Here is a 22,785-nt window from a genome sequence, read left to right as displayed (position 1 = left end):
CTGTTTCCTTCTCTGCGTTACCCGACAAGAATTAAAGTTTTTCCTCCTAATTCTCCTCCTCGTACATCTTTTGATCCAAAAGCCGCACTGGACTTGGTTCAGACTATACCTGACGCCACTACCGAATGAACTATCTGAAAGGTTGTTTGGTTATCTGTATATTATTCGCATTTCGGAAAGATTTATGAAGGTTACTTGGACATTCCATTGAGAGGCTAATAAAAGAAGATAAGGAGATTTGTTCATTATTGCATATTATTGATTTTCTTTTGGAAAGAAGATTTATGGTTCAAGTATGACTGTTTAAATAATTATTCGGACATTCAACTGAGTAATGAAGATAAAGGTATCTGGTTCTTTAACCTAATATCTGGTTTGATGGTTTTTTTGGTTAAATATACTATTAACTTTTTTTTCTGTTTTATTATAGCGTCTTATAACCGAATTTAAAGTTTTTTTCAGGGACTTAACATTAAACTTAAAGATGGCGATGGTTTTTCTCTCTAAGAGATAACATTATTTTGGTTCTGTCTTGTTTAATAGATAATGGAATGTAAATACTTTCCTTTGTTGAGACTTTATCGTCTTTATTACAAGGTCATTCTAATTTTTTACTCACTAGGGGGAGGCAAAGAAAATACAGACAGAGTGGTCCTTGGCTTTGTATCTATCATAGATTGCTTGCCTTTCCTTTGGGCTTTCGGGGAGGGAGGTGGGGTTAGAGTTAGAGTTAGGAGTTTTTTCCCATTGGGTGGCTCCGCAGCATGCATGTTTTCTATGTGGTTGTATTCTTCATCGCCGCCATTTTTGATCATCCCATATTGGTATGTGCTCTGCACATGTATAACGTAGAATAAAATTATAATAGTATTTAAATAGATTAATGTAATAAGTTGGGATGTATGTGTTTGGAATCATCCTATCAAACAAAAAAAGACTTTTAAAATTATTAATCGATTCCAACCTGATATAATTTTTGCTCAGGAGGCACATATCAGGGCGGGAGATCAAAATAGATTTTTTGTATGGTGGAGAGGCTTGCAATTCCATTCTACCTCTCAGAGTAAAACTAAAGGCATGTCTATCTTTATTAAATCCAATATATTTATTCAAGAGGATATTGAATCAGATTCTAATGGTAGATTTTTAATTGTTAAAGGAGTGATCTCTAACAGAAAAGTAGTTTTGGTCAATCTGTATGCTCCTAACTTAGATGATCCTTCTGTTTTTAAAAAGGTATTTGCTTTACTGCCTGATTTAAATGAATATATGTTGATAATGGGCAGGGATTTTAACTGTTGTTTAAATCCTATGATTGACAAGAGCTCAACCAATCAGCAACTTCCAAATCGTTCCGTGTCACTTATTAATACCTTTTTGATTGATTTCGAATTGATCGAATTATGGAGGCATCTGCATCCCGATAACAGAGAATATTCCTTCTTTTCACGTCTATAAAAAAATATTCGTGGATTGTTTATGTTATAATCCATCCCCGCTTATTGCCTAGTGTTAAAAATTGTGAATATGACGCTATTGCTATATCTGATCATGCACCTCTGAGTTTGTCCTTTGAATTTGATTATGTCATTCTTGCCTGTCCACCATGGCGTATGTCTCAGACATTATTGCAAAACTCTGACTTTGTTAGTTTTATTGAAAACCAGATAAAAGAATTTTTCTTTTAAATGATATAGGGGATACGTCTAAATTAATTATATCGGATACATTTAAAGCATTTTTACGTGGTCAAATAATTTCTTATTCAGCTAAACATAAAAACCAGACTAAAGAAGAATTAGACAAAATTTCAAAACAAATTAAAGATTTAGATAATATTTATTCAATTTCCCCTAATATTGATTTATTCAAACAAAGGGTGGAACTTCCATCACAATATAACCTATTATTAACTCATCCCATTGAAGGCTATTTGCTTAAGTTAAAGAGCCAATTTTATATGTTTGGAGATAAAAACAACAAACTGCTCGCATCTCAATTAAAAACAGCTGGAGCCAAAAGACAAATTTTGAAAATCCGTAGGAAAGATGGTACCCTGGCTCAGGAATATGAAGAAATTAATAAGATTTTTCAAGATTTTTATACTGAGCTTTATAAATCTCAATGTCCAGTAGAATTATCTGAAATGAATGCTTTTTTACGAAAAATTGTTTTTCCTAAAATTTCCGTTGAGGATCAAAAAATTCTTGATGCTCAAATTACTGAAGCCGAAATTCATAAAGCTATTTTTTTCAATGCAATCTGGTAAGGCCCCTGGACTTGATGGTTATCCTGTAGAATTTTATTAAAAAATTGGAAAATTACTTTCTCCGTATATGTTGGAAATTTAAGGATTCTTTTGTGAAAGGTAATTTACCCTCTACTTTTTATAAGGTTTCTATTTCTTTAATTCTTAAAAAGGATAAAGATCCTACTGACTGTGCCTCATACAGACCTATTTCATTACTGAATGTCGATGCTAAGATTCTGTCAAAGATAATGGCCAATCGGTTGGAGAATATTTTGGGTAAAATTATTTTTCAAGATCAAATGGCTTTATAAAGGGTCGCTATTCTTTTTCAATGTTCGGAGACTATTGAACATTATATATTCGTCCTCTTTTAAAACTCCACGATGTGTTGTATCTTTGGATGCTGAAAAAGCGTTCGATCGAGTCGAATGGAAAAATTTATTTAATGATTTAGAGAAATTTGGCTTTGGAGCTAATTTTAATGATTGGATTAAAATGATATATAAAGCCCCTATTGCTGCTGTTGTCACTAACAATTGTAGGTCTCCTTTTTTCAGCTTTCACGGGGGACAAGGGAAGGCTGTCCATTAAGTCCTTTGTTGTTTAATTTAATAATAGAACCCCTTGTTATTGCTCTTTTGAGGCTAAAATTATCCATGAGATTTTTGTGAATGAGACCATGCATAAGATCTCTCTTTACGCTGACGATTTATTGGTTTATATATCTAATCCCAACGAATCTATTCCTGCCTTGCCAACATTTTTCAATGAATTTGGAGATTTTTCAGGATATAAATTTTAGTAAAAGTGAATTGTTCCCTTTAAAAAAAATCTGTCTCTATAAATGATAATACTCATTTTAGAGTTACGGATTCTTTTAGATATTTAGGTGTTATAATTACTAAAAAATATAAGGATCTTTATAAAGCCAATTTTGCTCCCTTAGTAGACTCTATGAAGTATTTATTTAGCAGATGGAGTCTACTTACATTTTCACTTGTTGGCCGCATTCATATAGTTAAAATGATGATTTTACCAAAATTTTTATATTCATTTCAGAATATCCCTGTATTTTTTGGCTAAGAAGTTTTTTGATCGGATTCATTCTACTATTTTATCTTTTATTTGGAATAATTAAAGACCAAGGATTAGTAAATGTCACTTGAAAAAGGGTGGAGGTCTTGCTTTGCCTAATTTAAGAACGTATTATTGGGCTGTTAATGTGCGATACATGTCCTTTTGGTTATATTGGGTTGATAAAAACGATCGGCCAATTTGGGTAGACCTGGTACTGAAAGCTGTGAAACAGTTTTATTTAACCTCGTTATTGGGAGTTGCTTTACCTATACAATTAGCTACAGTTGCTAATTTACACCCATACCCTGTGATTAAGCATCCTTTACAAATTTGGCTCCAGTTCCGCCATTTTTTTAATCTTAAAAAATTTAAACTTTGTAGTTTAATTTATCAAAATTATTTTTTAAGCCTTCTTTGAGTGATCCAATTTTTTTACTTTGGAAAAATAAAGATATTAATTCTTTTTTGGATTTATTTAAAGAAGATAGATTAATGACTTTTGAACAATTAGTTGATAAATATTCTCTTTCATACTCACACTTTTTACAATACCTTCAAGTTAGACATTTCTTACAAAAATATTTAAGTAATTTTCCTTAGATATTGGAGGCTGACCTGTTAGATACTATTATGAGTATGAACCCTTCGATGAAGGGTTCTATTGGAAGAATTTATAATATATTATTACAATGGGATATGCGTCCCTTATTTAAGATTAAACAGGATTGGGAAAAGGAACTCGATTTGACTTTTATGACGGAGGATTGGACGCGGATTCTGAAACCAGTTAACTCTTCTTCGATCTGTGCTAGTCATTCACTGATTCAATTCAAAATTGTACATCGTTACCATTTGACGAAGGAGAGACTCTCTAAAATATTTCCTAATGTTGATAGTTATTGTGATAGATGTAAAACTGAGATAGCTACACTGACACATATGTCTTGGTCTTGTTCTATACTGGAACAGTTCTGGAAGTCAGTTTTTTCGATAATTTCTAAAGCACTTAAAATTGCTCTACAACCTAACAAATTAACTATGCTTTTCGGAATAATTCCTCAAAATATCCATGGTATTTCTGTGTCTAACCAACATGTTATTGCACTTGTTACACTGATAGCTAGGAGGGCCATTTTGTTGAAGTGGAAGGATACATCAGCTCCTACTTTGTCACAATGGTTCTCTCAAGTGATGCTATGCATTAGTTTGGAGAAAATTAGAAGTCGAACCTTTGAACCTTTATTTGATTTTGAGAAAAGGTGGGGCTCATTTGCTCGTTATTATCATTTGAGCTATTGATAGATTTTCTCTACGATCTAATTGTAAAATTTTTGGTATATTTTTCTTTCTTGCTGGCGGTTTGATGTTTATTTTTAGAAGCTTTTTGTATGACCAATGGCTCTGGGGTTGTACACCTAATGGGTTTTTTTTAAATTATCACAAAATTTTTCAATCTTTAAGATAATGTCTCTTTTTCCTTGAGACCTTGTAAGTGTTGTTACTTCGGTGTACTTGTGTTATTTTTTTTGAAATAATATAATAATAAAAAGATTTGAAAAGAAAAAAAATGAAAGAAAGATCAGAAGGATGGGAGTGGTGGAGAGAGAGGGAGAGTGACTTGACCAATTTTGTAGAAGTGTGGCAGAAGATAGTGGAGGGAGGGGAAGGTGTTATGGTTAGCTGTCTGTGAGTGAGTTGGAGTGAGAGGCTGGTCCCCTGTCAGGGTCAGCAGCACCTCTACTTCCTTAGAAGTTTGCAAAAATTCTGTATGACATCTAATACATAATTTGACAAATTTCTATAGATGTGTGGTGGAGAGTATATTGACAGGTTGCATCACAGCCTGGTATGGAAACACCAATGCCCTTGAACAGAAAATCCTACAAAAAGTAGTGGATATGACTCAGTCCATAATAGATGAAGCCCTCCCCTCCATTGAGCACACCTACATGGAATGCTGTCACTATCTATGATCAGAGACTACCACCACCCAGGCCACGCTCTCTTCTCACTGCTGCCATCAGGAAGGTGGTACTGGAGTACTGACACTACAAAGTTCAGGAACAGTTATTACCCCCTCAGCCATCTGGCTGTTGAAGCAGTGGCAATAACTTCATTCTAATTCACTTGCCTCATCACTGAACTGTTCCTGTGACCTATGGACTCACTTTCAAGGGCTCTTCACCTCATGTTCTCAATATTTATTGCTAATTTATTATTATTTATTTCTTCTTTTGTATTTGTTTGTTCCCTTTTGCATATTGCTTGCTTGTTGGGTGCAGGCTTTCATTGAATCTATGATGGTTCTTCTATATACTGAGAATGCCCACAAGAAAACGACTCACAGGGTTGTTCACGGTGAAGTATATGTACTTTGATAATAAATTCACTTTGAACTTTGTACTTATTGGAGAGGGTCGGTGATAACTCGTTAAGTATATCAAACAAAGGGCATCTACCCAATACCAGAGCTACTCAGCCAAATCCCTTCTGAGCAACAAGAAGCTGCCACCAAAAAGCCCAGCTTTTGCGTAAGTGGCCCATCCTATGATAGGCCTAACACAAATGAACAAAAATCTCATGGGATCTTTGCTTGGACAGCTGTTGTACAAATCTGCTCATTACTGCTACATTTAGTTTGTTCCATGCAGTAGGAGTACAGTGGAAAATCCTGCTCTTCATGCAGGAAGTCTTGATTTTCCTACTCATTAGTACTAGATCACGAAGCACAGTAAAATGCGGTGCTATAGAATCTAATTAGTAGGCAAATATCATTCATAGCAGCTGTCTGTCCTGTTTATTTATTATCCAGGACTGAAGTAGAGGTAACTCATACACTATAAAGCACAACAGATTTAATTAAGGTCTTCAATACCATTACCACAAAAAAAACATACAAAGCCTATTGTTACTAATACATCATTGTACAAACAATAGTTCCATTTGTAGGTGCTCAATAAACAACATCGTTATCATTATATGGCTGCGCAGTATAATTTTGTATGTCATGATAGAATGGAAAATCTATATTTATTTGAGGAACAAGAAGAAATGTTTTCTCTACACGCAATAAATGCTTTGGTGTGGAATAATTGTCAACAGTAGTAGTGAGGGACCCTCCAAGACGACCACAACTTTGTTGTAAGGTTTGGAGGCTTCCGTGCCTCAACGACCCGAGGAGCTACATTGGCTGGAGTCAGGGCCTTGTGCTTTAGCTCTTGGCAGGGTCACCCATGCCAAGCAGGTCAAAAGGTAAAGGCCAGACGATGAGTGGTCCACGGGTCCTCAAAGCTCAGGGCCAACAACCCTGACTGGTCAAAAAACAATTGTTACGGAAACAGCAATGAAGAATCTGTCTAGACAGATAGAGATGGAGGACCTTCACTTGCTGCCCTGAACACCAGCGGCATAGCAAGCACAAAGTAAGTGATGAGGGAAGATTCAATAGTGCCTGCTCAAAAAGGAGTCTGACAAAACTTTGATAGGAAGGCATTTACATGGGCTCATGGGGGGAAACGGGATGGACACTAGCAGGACTCATGGGGGGGTGGGGAACAGCATTGACACTAGCAGGACTCATGGGCAGGGGAACGGGATTGACACCAGCAGAACTCATGGGGGGTGGGGAACGGGATTGACACAAGCAAAACTGCTCTCACACGGAGCTGGTAGGGACTCAAGCAGCCAAACAGACTCTTTCTGTGCTGTAACCATTCTGTCATCTTGGTTCAGCATCAAGTTGTGCTGGAAAGCAGGAGCCTACATGAAAAAGTAAACAAGAGATATGACATAATACTGAAGGGTCTCAGCCTGAAACGTCAACCGTGCTCTTTTCCATAGATGCTGCCTGGCCTGAGGAGCTCTTCCAGCATTTGTATGTTTGCATGGATTTCCAGCATCTGCAGATTTATCTTGTTTGTGAAGAGATCTGATGTGCCCCCTTTGAATACAGGTGGTTTCCACTGTATATTCTTAATGTGCCCTATCGTATGATGTGGGCAACCGTACTCCTTCCATGACAATGATTGTTCTTGGCAAATTTTTCTACACTGTATATAAATGTCTAATTTCATAAAACTATTTATTAAAGCAAGGCACACAAGTTTTGTAACAAAAAGATTCAGTTCCTTTTCTTCTCTCTGACTACTTCTCAGAGACAGAGGCCACAATTAATTTAGTGTGGGTTAGATACACTGTGCTGACTGAAGTTAGGAACTCATAATATCAATGACTAAACGGAGCACAGATCAAAAATGGTGAACTTACATTGACATCTCAAGTAGTGGGCAACAGGAAACAAATTCCTCATTAGCAGCATCCATAACATCACAAAAGAATATAACTTCTTCCAAAGAATTCCCAACTAAACCATTTTGTACAAAAATTTTATTCATACACAATGCATTGGATAATATTACATATACTTTACTGAAGCAAATGAAAAATGAAGGGCTTGATTACATTGGAAGCTCTGGCAGATTAAGTGGCATGAGTGCAGCATCATAAGTGAACAGTGTAGCACACAATAAACTGAAAGTGCAGCAGATTTGCTTCAAAAGCAAAATGTAGTTAGCTGAAGATAGGATCGTAACACAAACTTAACACAAAAGAAATCTGTCTTGACAATTTACAGCAGAGTGGATACAGAATCCCCTATTTTAATATCCAGATGAAATTTGCCATTACATCCAAATTTTAATTATGCAGAGAAATGGAACTTGGTGACATTAGTTTCCTTTTTGACTTGTTCTCATTCTTTCACTGAAATCAAATATGCAGCAAAATGTGCAGATAATGAACACTGAGCTGAACTGTACAGAAATATGCCTTTTGTGTTTTCAATTGCCTTTTTTTGCCATTTTTTTTTACAATTTTTTGCGTGGGGAGGTTGATGTTTGATGTTTTTCTTTGAATGGGTTGGTTCCATGGGTCTTTGTTTCGCGACGGTCTGTGGGGAAGGTAAATTCCAGGGTTGTATACTGCATACATACTTTGATGATATGTATACCTTGAACTTCGAAATTTAAAGCAAAAGATTTAAAAGAACCTGGAGGGGCTATCTCAAATTATGAGGTGCAAAAGAACCAATTTCTCAGATTGATCGGTAAGTAAGCACTTGGTTAAGATCACTGTAAAGATCAAGGGCCTGGAAAATTGACTGTTTATTCTCCTCGATAGATGCTGCCTGACTTACTGAGTCCTTTCAAAATACTGCATGTATTGCAGTAGAAATTATTAATCAACACCATGTTTCTGCCGACTCTTTGAAAGTGCTATTCAATTAGTTCCACTGCAATGCACCACCTGATATAAATTGAGATTGTTATTAACTTTAACTCTTAAATGAATTTTCTTTAAATTGAGCCTCTTCCAAAGTGATTTTCTTAAGAGTAATAATTTCCCATGATTTTGCTATTTCCAGTTAAATTGGCAGAAAGTGTCACTCCCCTCCCTTCCAGAAAAGGTGCTGAGTAATTTGGGTTGTGTAATTTTTGTAAAATACCAGCAACCCAACCCATCCATGTTCAATGGAAAATGCTCCAGCTTCAATTCGGTTTATTAAGTCATGCAAATTCCTGCAGTAAATTCATTCAGCATTTTTCAATCTTAAATTGATGCATCATATCCATACAGAAGTACAGCAATTTCAGAAAAATCAATTTTCATATTCCTGTTTGCATTTATGATGTTAAACCTTGCAGGATGTTTAAAATATTTTTGAAATAGCTTTTTTATAAAATAATGTACAGTAATGCACATTATCAGTTGCATTGTTATAACCTCGTCTGTAAAAATAACAGTGTACCAAAAATAAAATCTAAATATCAAGTTAAATTCATTTACCAGAGATGATTCAAGGATGGAAATCGATAATAAATGTTACTTCAATAATGAGATGTTCGAAAGGAAAAATCTAGAAAATAACTTCTTGTTGTAAAGTACTTTATGGTTAATTTAGTACATAACAGCAGGTCAATGCTAAAAGCACAATACTAAGCAAGTTCTCAGTGGAACAAGTTACCTTTTTGAAGTCAGCTCTTCACTTCAAATGATACTCAGCTCTAATGAAATTCTCCTTCAGTGCAAAAGGGAGTAATTAGTACAAAAGACAGAAGCAAACATTATTGTCGATTATTAGCACAGATTTAGTATCAAATTATGGTGCAAGAAAAAAAGAGCACAACACAAATGTTAAACAGGAAATGTTAATTCTGGGCATTTACTGTGAATACCATTTCATTTTCCTTCCTTTCAAAATTGTTCCTAATTATATTTAATAGGACACATGTAGCTCCTGTGCATTTTTATACTATTAACCCTAAAGGTTTAATTATGCATATTTCAATACTAAGTTTAGTCACAGTCGGGGATTCTTGTTACATGCCATACTTGTGTCTACATTTTGTCTCTTAAGAAAGTACAGGACATAAAAAAGATATATCATTATTTGTGAAGTTTGTGAATATAATTGGGCAGATTGTTTTATTGATTGTCTGGATGAATGCCCCAATGTCAACTAGTGGGGAAAAAAGATTCCAAATGCTAAGTGAAACATTTTTATTAGGTAAAGACTTCTATTCCATACAGCATGTGTTGATCGGTATTTATTTTTCCTTTTCCTTCAACCCCATTACCCACTTCCCAATACATGCAGGATGCTCACAGAAATTCGGAGAAAGTTTATGTCTGACAGCTATTTCAACAAAAGGGGAAAAAAGATTCCAGCTAATTGCAGCAGATTTTTTTTGGGAAGCTGTCAAGTAAGAAACAATTACCAGTGCACATTCTTCAATGAAGTATTATTAACGCCAGCCATCAGAATTCAAACACAACATACACATGCGCGACTATGTGGAATGACTCTCCAGTATTGTGAGTCAAGAGCTTGGCCTTGACTATCATGAACAATATTTGTAGCAAAGGCCAGAAAAGCAACAATCACAAAGCTTTCACATCTCTTACTTCCACAACATGAATTGACAAACCACCAGACCATGATCCTCAGCTGAATCAAGGCCAAAAGAAATGCCTTTTAAACTAGAGATGAACAGGTCTACAGTTATTGAGAGGAATCACAATGAACTACGGGGACCATGCTTGTGTCCCACCCAACAAGCAAATCACACTGCAACAGAGAATGACAGGTTAATTTTTGATATGTTGAGATGAAATGAATAAAGCCTCTATCAAGACCAACAAAGGTACAGTAAATACATCAGCACTTTAAGGCACAATTAATAAAATCAATCAATACAGAATCACTGAAAATTTGAGATCTCAGAAAAGATTTTGGCTATGGAAGCTCGCCTTGCATCACAAATACTATTATTTTCTAATGAAACTGAACTAAATGAATCCAGCTGTGGTAATGAAACAAACTGTGGATACATCATTAAAAACCAAAGTGACAAGCAATTTTATATTATTAGCCTCTTTCTATCCTGTTTGTATACAATTTTTCTATTTCCTATTGGTTTCATTGGAAATGGATTGATCCTAGTGGTGAACTTAACCCATCACAGGAAGATGACCATCCCGGACCTCTATTTTGTAAACCTTGCAGTAGCTGATCTCATCCTTGTTGCAGATTCCCTCATTGAGGTCTTCAATCTCAACGACAAGTACTACGACATAGCTATCCTTTGTACTTTCATGTCTCTCTTCCTGCAGATCAACATGTACAGCAGCGTCTTCTTTCTCACCTGGATGAGCTTTGACCGGTACCTTGCCCTCGCACAGTCTATGAAGGCCACCAGGCTCCGAACTCTACAACATGCAAAGTGGAGCTGTGGTCTGATCTGGTTGACATCCATCCTGGCTGCAATAATGCCCTTTGCTGTGGTACAAGCTCACCATACAGGGGAAGTTCACTTTTGCTTTGCAGATGTTACTGAGATTCAATGGTTAGAAGTCACCCTTGGATTTGTTATCCCATTCTTCATCATTGGACTCTGCTATTCACTAATAGTACGGATTCTCACTAAAGCACAGAAGCATAACCGCATTTGGCCAAGGCGCCAAAAAGCACTTCGCATGATTGTTGTGGCTGTTCTGGTTTTCTTCATATGTTGGTTACCAGAAAATGTCTTCATCAGTTTTCAGCTCCTACTGGCCACAAAGGATTCATCGGTTTCCCTGAAGAACTCACTGGAGCACTACTACCCACTCACACGCCACATTGTCAACCTGGCTGCTTTCTCTAACAGTTGCCTAAATCCCATTATATACAGCTTCTTAGGAGAAACCTTCAGAGACAAGCTTCGCTTGTACATGAAAAGAAAGGCAAGCGTATCCACGATTTACCGGCTTTGCAACAACACTTTGAACTGGAACATTCCTGTAACCACAGAGGAATCTTTTGCATAGCAGATAATATCTCTATAAACCCAGGCTATTCAGAAAAAGGCACTATTCACATTTGACGATCTTTGGCTATGATACGTAATTTTGGCCAGTGGGTTGTAAGTTGTGTTTCCCCAAGTCAACGACTTCAAGGTGAACTAATGGATGCGCAATAACAGAGTTCGACATGGAATGACAAATCTTTCCTTTTAACAATCAAAAAAGTTTATATGTCTATGACAGCAACTGCTTGCTTGGCCAATGGTACTTACCATTTAATTATAAAGGAAGTATCAAATAGCACTTGTTAAAGTGACATACATGATATTTAATGCACAATTATATGGAATAAAAATATTAAAATTGATCAAAATTAGCCCTTACTTAACCAAGAAGAAAATCACTGGATCATTGAAATTTCATTCACTTCAAATGCTTTATACTACAGTTTTGAAACATACATTTTAATTACCAGTACAAAAATTAAGGTTGGTCATGCGTGTTTAGTTACCTACAAATTTCTAATTTGCTGTCAGCATGCTACATCTTGGCAAACAAATGTTGGTGATTATGAAATATCAGTATGCAATTGATAAATCAGTAGTTTTATCAATTAGACATGTTGCAGTGTTCAAGATTACGTGCTCCATTTGACGATATGCCAATAGTCACATACATGCCAATATCCCTTCTCAGAAAACTGAGCTGATGGGAAGTTCACAGATGGAAATAAGTGTAAATAAAACCTATAAATTGATTGATTGACTTAAGGTACTGTGCAGACTATGCAGAGGCAAATTCAATCAGGTTGTACAGGACATAATATGAGTCTGAGTCTAACAAGAGAAAAGAGTGAGGAAGAGAGAAACAGAGGAAGGAAAGGAGAAGGACAGACAAACAGGAAGGATGAAGGTAGTGAGAACAAGAAGAGAAAAGCAGTGATGGAGAGAGAGAAAATATGAGATTAGGAAAAAGTAAAAGGCAGAACTCGCACTTTCACGACTTGGACACTGGCAAAGCATTTTACAGCCAAAGAGTGTTTTTTTTAAAGAACAGCTACTGTTGTAAGGTAGGGAACTGAGACAACTAAATTCCATCTGAGAAAATTCCACCAGAGAGCTCTGAAATAACGATCAGTGCCTCATTTTAGTGATGTTGGTTGGGCCATAAAAATGTGAAAACACTGAAACGAACACACTCAAGTTTCCTAAAATTCGGAGTTCTAATGAATGGTCATCACACTGAAACATTAATTCTGTCTACCTCTTCACAGAGCTGCCAATACCTGCTAAGTACCTCCAATATTTTTGGAATTTATTTCAGTTTGCCAGAATCTACTTTTAAATTGCTAAACGTGCCCTAGAATCTTTGCTAACAGTCTAATAGACACAGCTTAGTTTATCAGTCAAAAGAAGCACCCCCAATAGTGCACATTCCTTTTGTACTGGACTGGAACTTACTGGAGTAGGAGATGAATAGCACTAAGTAACAGAATAGAATTTTTTTTTAAAAATCAAGCTGCTAGAGGACATCAATAATCAGGCAGCACCTTTGGAAGGAAATGGACTGTCAATCTTTCAGGTTAAGACTCTTCATCTGAGTTCCTCTAACAGTTCCAGATTCCTGCATCTGCATTCTCCTGAGATTGCAGAATAGAAATACGGCTTGGCCAAAGGCAAATGTGAATAAGAAATTATTGGCTAAATAATCTCACAGTAGTGAAAGCAAGGTTGAAGAAAGTTCAGGCATTAGAAAATAAGATAGACCCAGGAGCCTAATTACTTGGCTAACTCATTTTGGTAAGATCTTAATTTGTCCCTCCTTTATTCCTCCATCTCCTTGATCGACAAACTATACACAAACAGCATAAATCATTGTGGCAGTGCGAGTCAATAAAGGTGGTAAAAGTGCAAAGAGAATCCTTGATCCGACATCTAGCAATGTTTTGGTAATGTTAATGGCACCACAAAAATAAAAGGTGCTCCATCCATTCTGAAAATACCATTTGAAAAAACAAGTTCTAAATTTGGGTAATACCTTAAATACACAATTATTAATGTGCAAAATGCTTGGGGTTTCCCCAATAGTCAGGATTCCATTTATAAAGCAATTTTCACAACCTCAGAACATCCCAAGGGCTTCAATGCTAATTAACTACCCTGTGAGTGCAATCATTGTTGTAATGTACGAAGTTATATTTAAAAGAAGTGTTGCTTCATAAAGATGTAACCATCGATGAGAGATTAAGTGATCAGCATTGATATAATCTCTTCCATCACCTCAGGTCATCATGTAGTACCAAAAGCCAATTAATACTTCTGTGGCCACAGCTGTCTTTTTCACTTTTTCAGGTTTGTGGTTTCCAAAGTGAGACTAATATGAGAACTACATTTTTCCTACAGATGGAGTTCATTGGAGTTGAACCTATAATCATGTGACTCAGAGCCAGGAGATTGATTATGGACATGAGGGTGGGTAGTTTGTGTGCTTGTGAGATTCTTCTGCCACTTACCCAAGGCTTTTATGTGCTCCTGATATACAGACTTAAGCTTCTCAATATTATCTCAAATGCCCTGCCTCCACTGGAGCGATAATGGGCCTGGGATTTCTGAGAGTTAATGGAGATGCTGAATTTCTTCAGAGTGGTTTTGAACATATCCTTAAGGCAAGATCCTCCCATAACAGCACTAGGAAAAGGTTATCCGTTTCCCCAAGTATAATGTCAGGCATTCAAACAACATGGCCAGCCCAACTAAGAGGCCACTAAGACCAACCAGACTAGTTGGTCTTAGTTGTTTCTTAGTTGGGCTGGCCATGTTGTTACTAGAGTCTCAGGGTTGGGATGTTGGCATGGAGGAGGACACTCGTTTTCTTGCTTATCCTTGCAGTAAATTTGGAGAAGTTTGCAAAAATGAATTTCTGGTGCCTTGAGACATCTTTTGTAGGATTCCAGATCTCTAAAGCATAGATCACTAATTCTGTGCCAGCTCTAAGGTCATAACCTTAAAATAATCTTTTCTTCGATGCACCCAAAGCTGCAGTGGCATGTTGAAGGCAGTGGTGAATGACATCATCAATATCTACCTTCACCAAGTGATGGCGCCCAAGATATGGGAATTAGCCCACGTTTTCCAGGGTCTTGACATGAACATTTGTTATTGGAAGGCACTGTAGTGCAATGGAGGCAGGTTAATCAAATGACCTTTTCTTGCAGATATTGTGTGCAAAACCCGTTCTTTAAAACACTCCAGTGATTAAATTGACGGCGTCTTGAACCACATCACATATGGTTCATATACGATCAGTGTTCTAACAAAAGATCGGCATCCTGTTTTGCTAGGTTTTCTTGTTTCCCTCCCCTGCCTCAGCTGACCTAAGATGTTTAGTCTTCCCCTCCCCCATCATTTAACTGAACAGTCAACAAAGCAAGCACCATCTTCTCAATAGGCATGGCCAATGCTGGAGGTGCATAGTAGGTAAATCGACAACTGTGGAAAGAGCAATGAGTGAACCGTCACCCAGCAATCTCATTCTGAATCACATAGAGGAGATGGCCAAATGGTCCCCTCAATCTGCCCTGCCATTCAATAAGAACTATGGTGTTGTAATCCGATTGGAGCTTCAAAAGTAAAACAGGAGCTCACAAAATCACTGGACAAATTGAATTGCACTACGATTTATTTAAACAGTATACCACATCCATCTATTCAACAAGGATGCAAAATTAAGTCATTTATATATCAAGGCCACAAACAGATAATGTGATGCATGTTTACAACACACTACCTATATCAGTTTGAGGTCACAAAATATTTCCCATTGTTTAATGGGGGGGGGTGTGCATGTGTGTGTACGTGCACCCTCTTTGCCACGGAAAGTGACGTTGCTGCCAGGATCTAATTGAATGGCAGAGCCTACATATGCTCCTCTTTCATACACTGTTGGGAATGGAGTGGTTCTGTAATGGTCAGTCATAGTTTTTCGAAGGGTCTCAGTCCAAAACGTCGACTGCACCTCTTCCTAGAGATGCTGCCTGGTCTGCTGCGTTCATCAGCAACTTTTATGTGTGTTGCCAGCATTGTTTGCGAAACCAGCACTTTCTTCATCATATCAAAGCAAGACTACCAACAACCCAATAAGAGATCAAGATACGGTCCACAGGCAGTACATGTAATAGGAATAAGATTGTTTCCATTCTGTCAAAGGGCCATTACACGGAGGAAATCAATTTAAAAGTACTGTAAAATAAATCAAGGAGATAGAAATATAGTCCAAGGACATATAGCAGATCACACAGAAGTAGTTGAAAGTTGAGTTTATTGTGAATGCCCAAGCACATGAGTACACCAGTGCAACGGAAAACTTACCTGCAGCAGTATCACAAGCACACGGCATCATAACATCAAAGCAGTGCTCACAAGAAAAACAAATTATACACAATTTTTGTTTCACAATAAGAGACAACTAGAACAAAAAGAAGTCCATTTTAGTGCAGAGTGGTGTTGCTACACTGTACCGATTAGGGTTTAGCCCAATGGTTCAAGAACTGAATAGAAGTAACTATTCTCGAACCTGGTGGTGTGGGACTTCAGGCTTCTGTACCTCCTGCCCATGATAGCTGCGAAAATATTCTACAGACCAGATGGTGGGAATCATTGATGATAAATGTTGCTTTCTTGGAGCAGTGCCTCCTGCAGATATTACCAATGGTGGGGAGGAATGTGCCCATGATGTAGTGCATTTTAATAGAAGCAAGATGGTAAGGTATAACAAAATTATTGCCACCAACAGCAACAAGCTGCATATATGATTAGAATTAATTAGGCGTAAGGATGACGCATTGGCACAACAGAGAGTGTTGCCGTCTCACAGCTCCAGATATGATGTAAGTGTGGAGTTTGCATTTTCTCTCTGTGACCATATGAATTTGTACTTGGTACTCCCACTTCCTCCCACATCCCAAAGATGTGCTGGTAGGTTATTTGCCTGGAAAGCTATTATAAATTAACTATCTATGTAGGTTGATGGGGAAAAAGCATCAAAAAGGGGTTGAAGACCACACGTTAGAGATAACAAGTTGCCTGGGTACAGGAAAATAAGGAGGGGGGATAGGATTAAAGGGATTATTTCCCTGGGAGCTATCAAACCCCCTAACCCACGCCAGGACCAAATGGCATACCCTGGTGGCTTTATAATGGCAATATTAGAAACTTCAAAATCAGAACACATCTTTTATTGTAAATAATTAACAGAACTCTGAACTTAAGCACTAACTACATGGGAATAATGAAAGGTCATTGGGGAAAAGAGCAGGGAAATTGGACTGAAGTGACTGACAGCAAGACAGCACTGCCGTGATGATTGAGAAAGCTCCTCTCAGATGAAATTTATGAGCAATTTTGAAAGTGAAAAGCACACTCAAGAGCGAACAAGATAATATACTTTCCTCTGACTTTGGGAGAAGCAAAGTCAAGAAGAAAGGAAACAAGCTATTCCTCCCAGAAAACTGGCAATCTAACACAGATCTATAGATATTTTTATTCCTATACAGTACTAAGGAACTGTCGCTTCCAGGAATTCAGAGATAGAAGATACTAATACAGTTTTATGGTAGTGTAGCAGTATTGGCAGTGTTCTAATTTATTCTATATTTCATTTAAATACATAATTTACTATTCAATTAAATGGTAGTTTATCTTTATTATACCTTTTCAACTATTTCCATGAAACTTTTGATTCTTTAGTGGGCCAAAGTGTACTAATCCCAATGTGTCCCAGTTAACCAAAATCCACTGTATTTGAAAACCTAGAAATCCCACATAGCTATGCCTCAACATGTATCTAACAGAGAAAAAAAGGGCATAGATCTGAATGGATTAAAAAAAACACATATGGGACAAATGGTAGGAAGAGCATAATTCTTATTTAATAAATTTAAAGAAACTAAACAAATTCTAAAGTTTAAAAAATGTTTATCTACAGGCTGCAGGAAAATCAAATTTTAGGTATGTAGAATATTTTCACATAGTAGTATTCAATAATCACTGCAAAAATAAGACTTTCCAGCCCAGCCAGCTCACAAAGTAGTTCATGGTCCACATAAATCTCCTTCCACCTGTCTTCACCTCATTCCACCCATATATTCTCCTTTTTCTTTCCTCAATGCATCCATGATATTTGTTTTAACTACTGTGTTCCTGACTAAGGAAATGCATTGTAAATATTTTTCTGGATACAGAAGTGGCAATCTCATACGTGTTTTATGTGTGGTGCTACATTCAGTAAGGTACTACTACATCAAGATACCCACCAACTTATTCAAGCCCCTCTACGTCTAGCATTCTGTTCATCCCAAAATCTAATTACTTCATTATTGGTGGTTGTGTCTTCAGATGCCAAGAGCCCATGCTCACCAAATGTCCTCTTATATTTTCTTTCCATCTTTAAAACACATTTAAATTTATCTCTTTGACCAGTCTGTTCACCCTCTGCCACTGTTCAGAGGCATGCTACAATAGAAGTTGTGATACTAATGCTAGTCATTGGTAAGCAAAGAATAACCTGGAGTATTATATTTTTAAGTCACACAGTTGTACAACATAGAGACAGACCCTTCAGCCTACCCGACTATACTGTCTCATCCAATTTACATACATAATTCCACATCCCAGTGTGTCTTGTTCATTCTAGAGTCTGCCAAGGAATTTCTTAAATCTTGTTACTGTGCTTGTCCCCCCCACTTTCTCATATACAAATTTGCCGATGACACCACTGTTGGCGGAATTTCAGATGGTGAGTGAGATACAGAGTGGCCGGTTGAGTGCTATCACAACAATCCCACACTCAATGTCAGCACGAAATGTGGCAGTGCATTTAACTTGCGGACTTCAGGAAGGGAAAGGCAACAAAACACACACCATTTCTCACTGAGGGCTCAGCAGTTTCAAGTTTCTGGATATCAGCATCTCAGAAAATCTACACTAGGTCCAACATATTGATCCAATCTTGAAGAAGACATGCCAGTGGCTCGATTTAGTTAAGAGTTTGGGGAGATTTGGCATGTCACTAAAGACTCTAGCAAGTTTCTACAGGTGTACTATGGAGAGCATTTTGACTGTTTGCATCAATATCTGGCGTGAAGGCTCCAGTGCACAGGATCAAAACAGGCCACAGAGGATTGTACACTAAGCTAGTTCCATCACAGGCACAAATTTCCCCGCCATCAGGGATATTTTTAGCAGGGAGTGCGTCAAGAAGGCAGCATCCGTCACTAAGGAACAACAGTGCCCAGGACATGCCCTTTTCCCATTATTACCATCAGCGAGGAGATATAAAAGCCTGAAGATACACACTCAGTGTTTCAGGAACACCTTCTTCCCCTCTGCCATCAGACTTCTGGACGATTTATGACACTAACTCGCTATTTTTTTGATGCTATTTATTTTATTTATTATCGTAATTTGCAGTAAGTTTTTGTGCTGTGCACTGTATTGCTGCAACAAAAGAACAAATTTCATGACATATGTCAGTGATAATAAACCTGATCGTTATTCTGGCTTCAAAATTACATTATTCACTATGAAGTACTTCAGGATGTTACAAAAGGATATTATAGCCAATTTACAAATGTTTTCCTTTATTAAACCTGCTATTTTATTCTCAGCTGTCATCAAACCCATATCTAGCCAATACTGAACAAGAGAATAAATTAATAGGGTGCAGTAGAAGAATAGAACAGCAGTTTTGGACAAGTAACCAGAGCCCCAGAAGGTTGGTTCAGGAAAAGACATTCAAATCACAATATAGCTTGGAAAGTTAACTAAATATAACTGTAATCTAAGGGAATCCAATAATGGTAACAATAAACTAGAAAAATGTCATAAAAACCCATCTTGTTCATTAAGGTCTCTCATAGAATGAACTCTATCATGCTTAACCTGTCAGGCTTATGTGGGGCTCCAAGTCCAGCACTATGGTCGAGTCTTAAATTACCCTATTTATAAAATTGTAAAGGAGTGGAAGAATAAATCTAACAATACAGAATTATCACATTTTGCCCATTACGCCTTGCCAATTATTCAGACCAGCTATGCAATTAATTCCATTGCTACTTTAAATCTTTCACTGCAAAGAGTAAAGATTCAATTTAACAACAGAAATACATTCTAACAACTAGAACACATTTATTTGCTCGAGCCAACTGTACCTTAATGTTTTTTTTCCCACAAAAATCCATCAAGATGATGAAACACCCCTTTTATTATAATAAGATTATATACGGAATATTTACTTAATCCCCCTGTGAAAGTTATTATTGAAACACTTTCCACCAGTCTTTCATGAAATGTATTCTCAATCATAGCAACTTTGCCATCTCTGGTTCCTTTGCCAATTACTTTAAATACGTTGGTCGAGTGAGATGCAGCAAGTTAGATGGAGGTTATTATGAGGTGTAGATCAGTTGGACCCAATGAATTGTCAACAAAATGTCACATCGACACAGAAAGCTGACCCAAGATCAGTTGACCCTGTACAATCTGAACAGAATTAGAAAGAGCTGAGAGATCTTGTTCTACATTTTCAAGCATTAGAATGTCACAGTAAGTATTCACTTCAATTAAGGTGCAATATATATATATATATCTGAAAAAAAATCAATACCAATGCCTCTTATTTGTAATAGAGCAACAGAAGCCAGCATGGAAACAGACCAGTCACATCCCATTATTAACAAACTGAATTCTGCCTGGCAGCAGACTCACATCAGTTCATTTCCTTTCACTCAGCTGACCACAGTACGGATAAACATCTTGCATTCTACTGTGATGCTGAAAGTCAGTACTCCTACCTAGAAAAGGTATTCTGACCGAAAAGCAAACGGACAGGAAACCATAACTTCAGCCTCAGCAGGATCTATGTGCCAATAAATAGTTCCCTGTTCTATTCACATAAACTTACAGCACAAACAACGGCCATTTGACTCATGCCACCTCCTAGGTTTATTGAACATGGATACAGTTGACGTTTTGGACAGAGACCCTTCATCGGGTCTGCCCAGTCCTGTCCCAAAGAAGGGTCTCGGCCCAAAATGTTGACTGTTTACTCTTTTCCAGAGATGTGGCCTGTCCTGCTGAGTTCCTCCAGCACTGTGTGTGCTGCTTTGGATTCCCAGAATCTGCAGATCTTCTCGGGTTTGTGATTTACAAGTAACTGTTATTAATGTTGCAAGAAAAGAGAGTTGTTTTGCCATCATGACACGTTTTTGTAAGCAGCAGCAGGTATAGCTTGCACAACTTCACTAATTTATTAGAACTCATTCAATTTTACTTCTATTCAGAAGTTGCCATTTGACAGTATAGAAATGAAAATTTCACTCAGCCAAAAAGTCTCTTTTTCTCATCAACTCAATCCAGGTGGGAAAGGTTGAAGATAGATATTGATTAATTATCACACTGCTCAAGTAGAATCAAGTTAGTCTTCAATCTATCTTCTTCACTAGTTCCTCAACACCTGAAAGTTCTGCCCTTTGAGACTGCAGGCATCCTGACCTCTGCAAGGGGCTGGCAGCTGTTGGTGGACCTCGGACGACAGCTGAAGTTCCCCAACCATATCGCAACCACCACCCTGCGACCAGACATTGTCCTAGTGTCTGAGTCTACTAAGCAAGTGGTGCTGCTGGAGCTGACAGTCCCATGGGAAGATCACTTGGGCTTTTGAAAGGAAGCTCTCCAAGTACGCAGGACTGGTCAGCAACTGTCAGCAGGCTGGATGGAGAGCGAGGTGTCTCCCAGTGGAGGTTGGTTGTAGGGGATTCGTAGCCCGTTCCTTAGTTAGAGCGTTCAGCAATTTGGGCATCGAGGGAGAGAGGAAGAGGAGAGCCATCTGCAGTACCACCAATGCGGCAGAGAGGGCCTCAAGCTAGCTGTGGCTCAAAAGAGGGGAGCCATGGAGTCATAAGTAGCTAGCCATCTGGACACAAGCTGGGGTCTGATCAGCCCCGGCTGGGTCACCTGGAGGAGGGTGTATGATGTTGAAAGACCCGAAACACCCGATGATTCCAGGAACATCACTGAAGATGTGTCCAGAGGCATCAGTAATGTATGTACACAGCTAAGAGATTGAAAAAACAGTTAGCAATAATAAATAGTTTATAATCAAACTAGACCCTTTGAATGTTCCCATAAAGTGCTCTTTTACTTATGTACCTTCATGTTTATCAATGTAACTTATAAGCAAATGTTAGATGAGGTAGATGATTATGGAATAATCAAATCTGCCGAAGAGGCTCTTTCAGAGTCACTTGTTTTTAATTCAATGTCCTTACAGTAAATGCAAAGTTGCCAGGAATCCAAATGTTGAAGTGAATTACCATCTCCAATATAAAAGCAGCACATCACAGCATTTATCAAGCACTGCACGCTTGAGCACATCAGCAAGTATGTAGATAGAGTGACATCACAAAAACAAATATAGTTTTCCCCAGTCAGAAAACATGGATGAACAGAGAAGTTTACCTCCTGCTCAAAGCCAGAGATTCAGCCCTCAGGTCTGGAGACTGAGAGGCTTACAGCTCAGCCAGGGCCAACCTGAGGAGGGGAATCTCCCAGGGTAAACGCATATGCAAACAGAGAATCGAGGAGCATTTCAACTCCTCGGACCCCCGGTGCATGTGGCATGGCATACAGGTCATTACAGACTTCAAACCATCTAGTAGTGGCCCCTTCTAGCTCTGCTTCCCTCCCTGACGAGCTCATTTACTTCTACACTCGCTTTGACCAAGAGAACAAGAAGGTCACCCTCAAAGCAGATCTCCCACCTGGTGAACTGCCTCTCTGACTTTCCACCTCCAATGTTTGCGCCACCCTGAGCAGGGTGAATGTACGGAAGGCAGCTGGTCCGGAGGGAGTACCTGGCCGTGTGCTCAGAGTCTGTGCTGAGCAGTTGGCCGGGGTCTTCACGGACATTCTTAATCTGTCCCTGACCCAGGCAGTTGTCCCCACAAGCTTCAAAATCGCCACCATTGTGCCAGTGCCAAAGCATTCCACTGCCACGGGCCTCAATGATTTCCCCCCAGTTGCACTCACCCCCATCATTGCAAAGTGCTTTGAGAGACT

General features: G+C 38.0%; 2 protein-coding genes across 4 annotated transcripts in view; one reads left to right on the top strand and one right to left on the bottom strand.

The window, feature by feature from the left end:
- The window catches only part of gper1 (G protein-coupled estrogen receptor 1), a 35,076-nt gene extending 23,034 nt beyond the window's left edge, over window positions 1-12,042 (top strand). For 2 of the 3 annotated variants that reach the window (XM_063057444.1, XM_063057442.1), the window contains exon 2: window positions 9,984-12,042. In XM_063057444.1, the coding sequence (XP_062913514.1) occupies window positions 10,625-11,695 (1,071 nt within the window). In that variant the 5' untranslated portion in view covers window positions 9,984-10,624 and the 3' untranslated portion in view covers window positions 11,696-12,042. The remainder of the gene's footprint in view (window positions 1-9,983) is intronic. The other variant, XM_063057443.1, reaches the window with a different exon arrangement.
- The window catches only part of LOC134351987 (uncharacterized protein C7orf50 homolog), a 440,201-nt gene that overhangs the window by 334,188 nt on the left and 83,228 nt on the right, over window positions 1-22,785 (bottom strand). The gene's annotated exons all lie outside the window — the stretch shown is intronic.

This window comes from Mobula hypostoma, chromosome 9 (genome assembly GCF_963921235.1).
Source record: "Mobula hypostoma chromosome 9, sMobHyp1.1, whole genome shotgun sequence".
NCBI lineage: Eukaryota > Metazoa > Chordata > Chondrichthyes > Myliobatiformes > Myliobatidae > Mobula > Mobula hypostoma.
The sequence above is the reverse complement of the archived record's forward strand: the minus strand, read 5'-3'. Positions and strand labels throughout refer to the sequence as shown.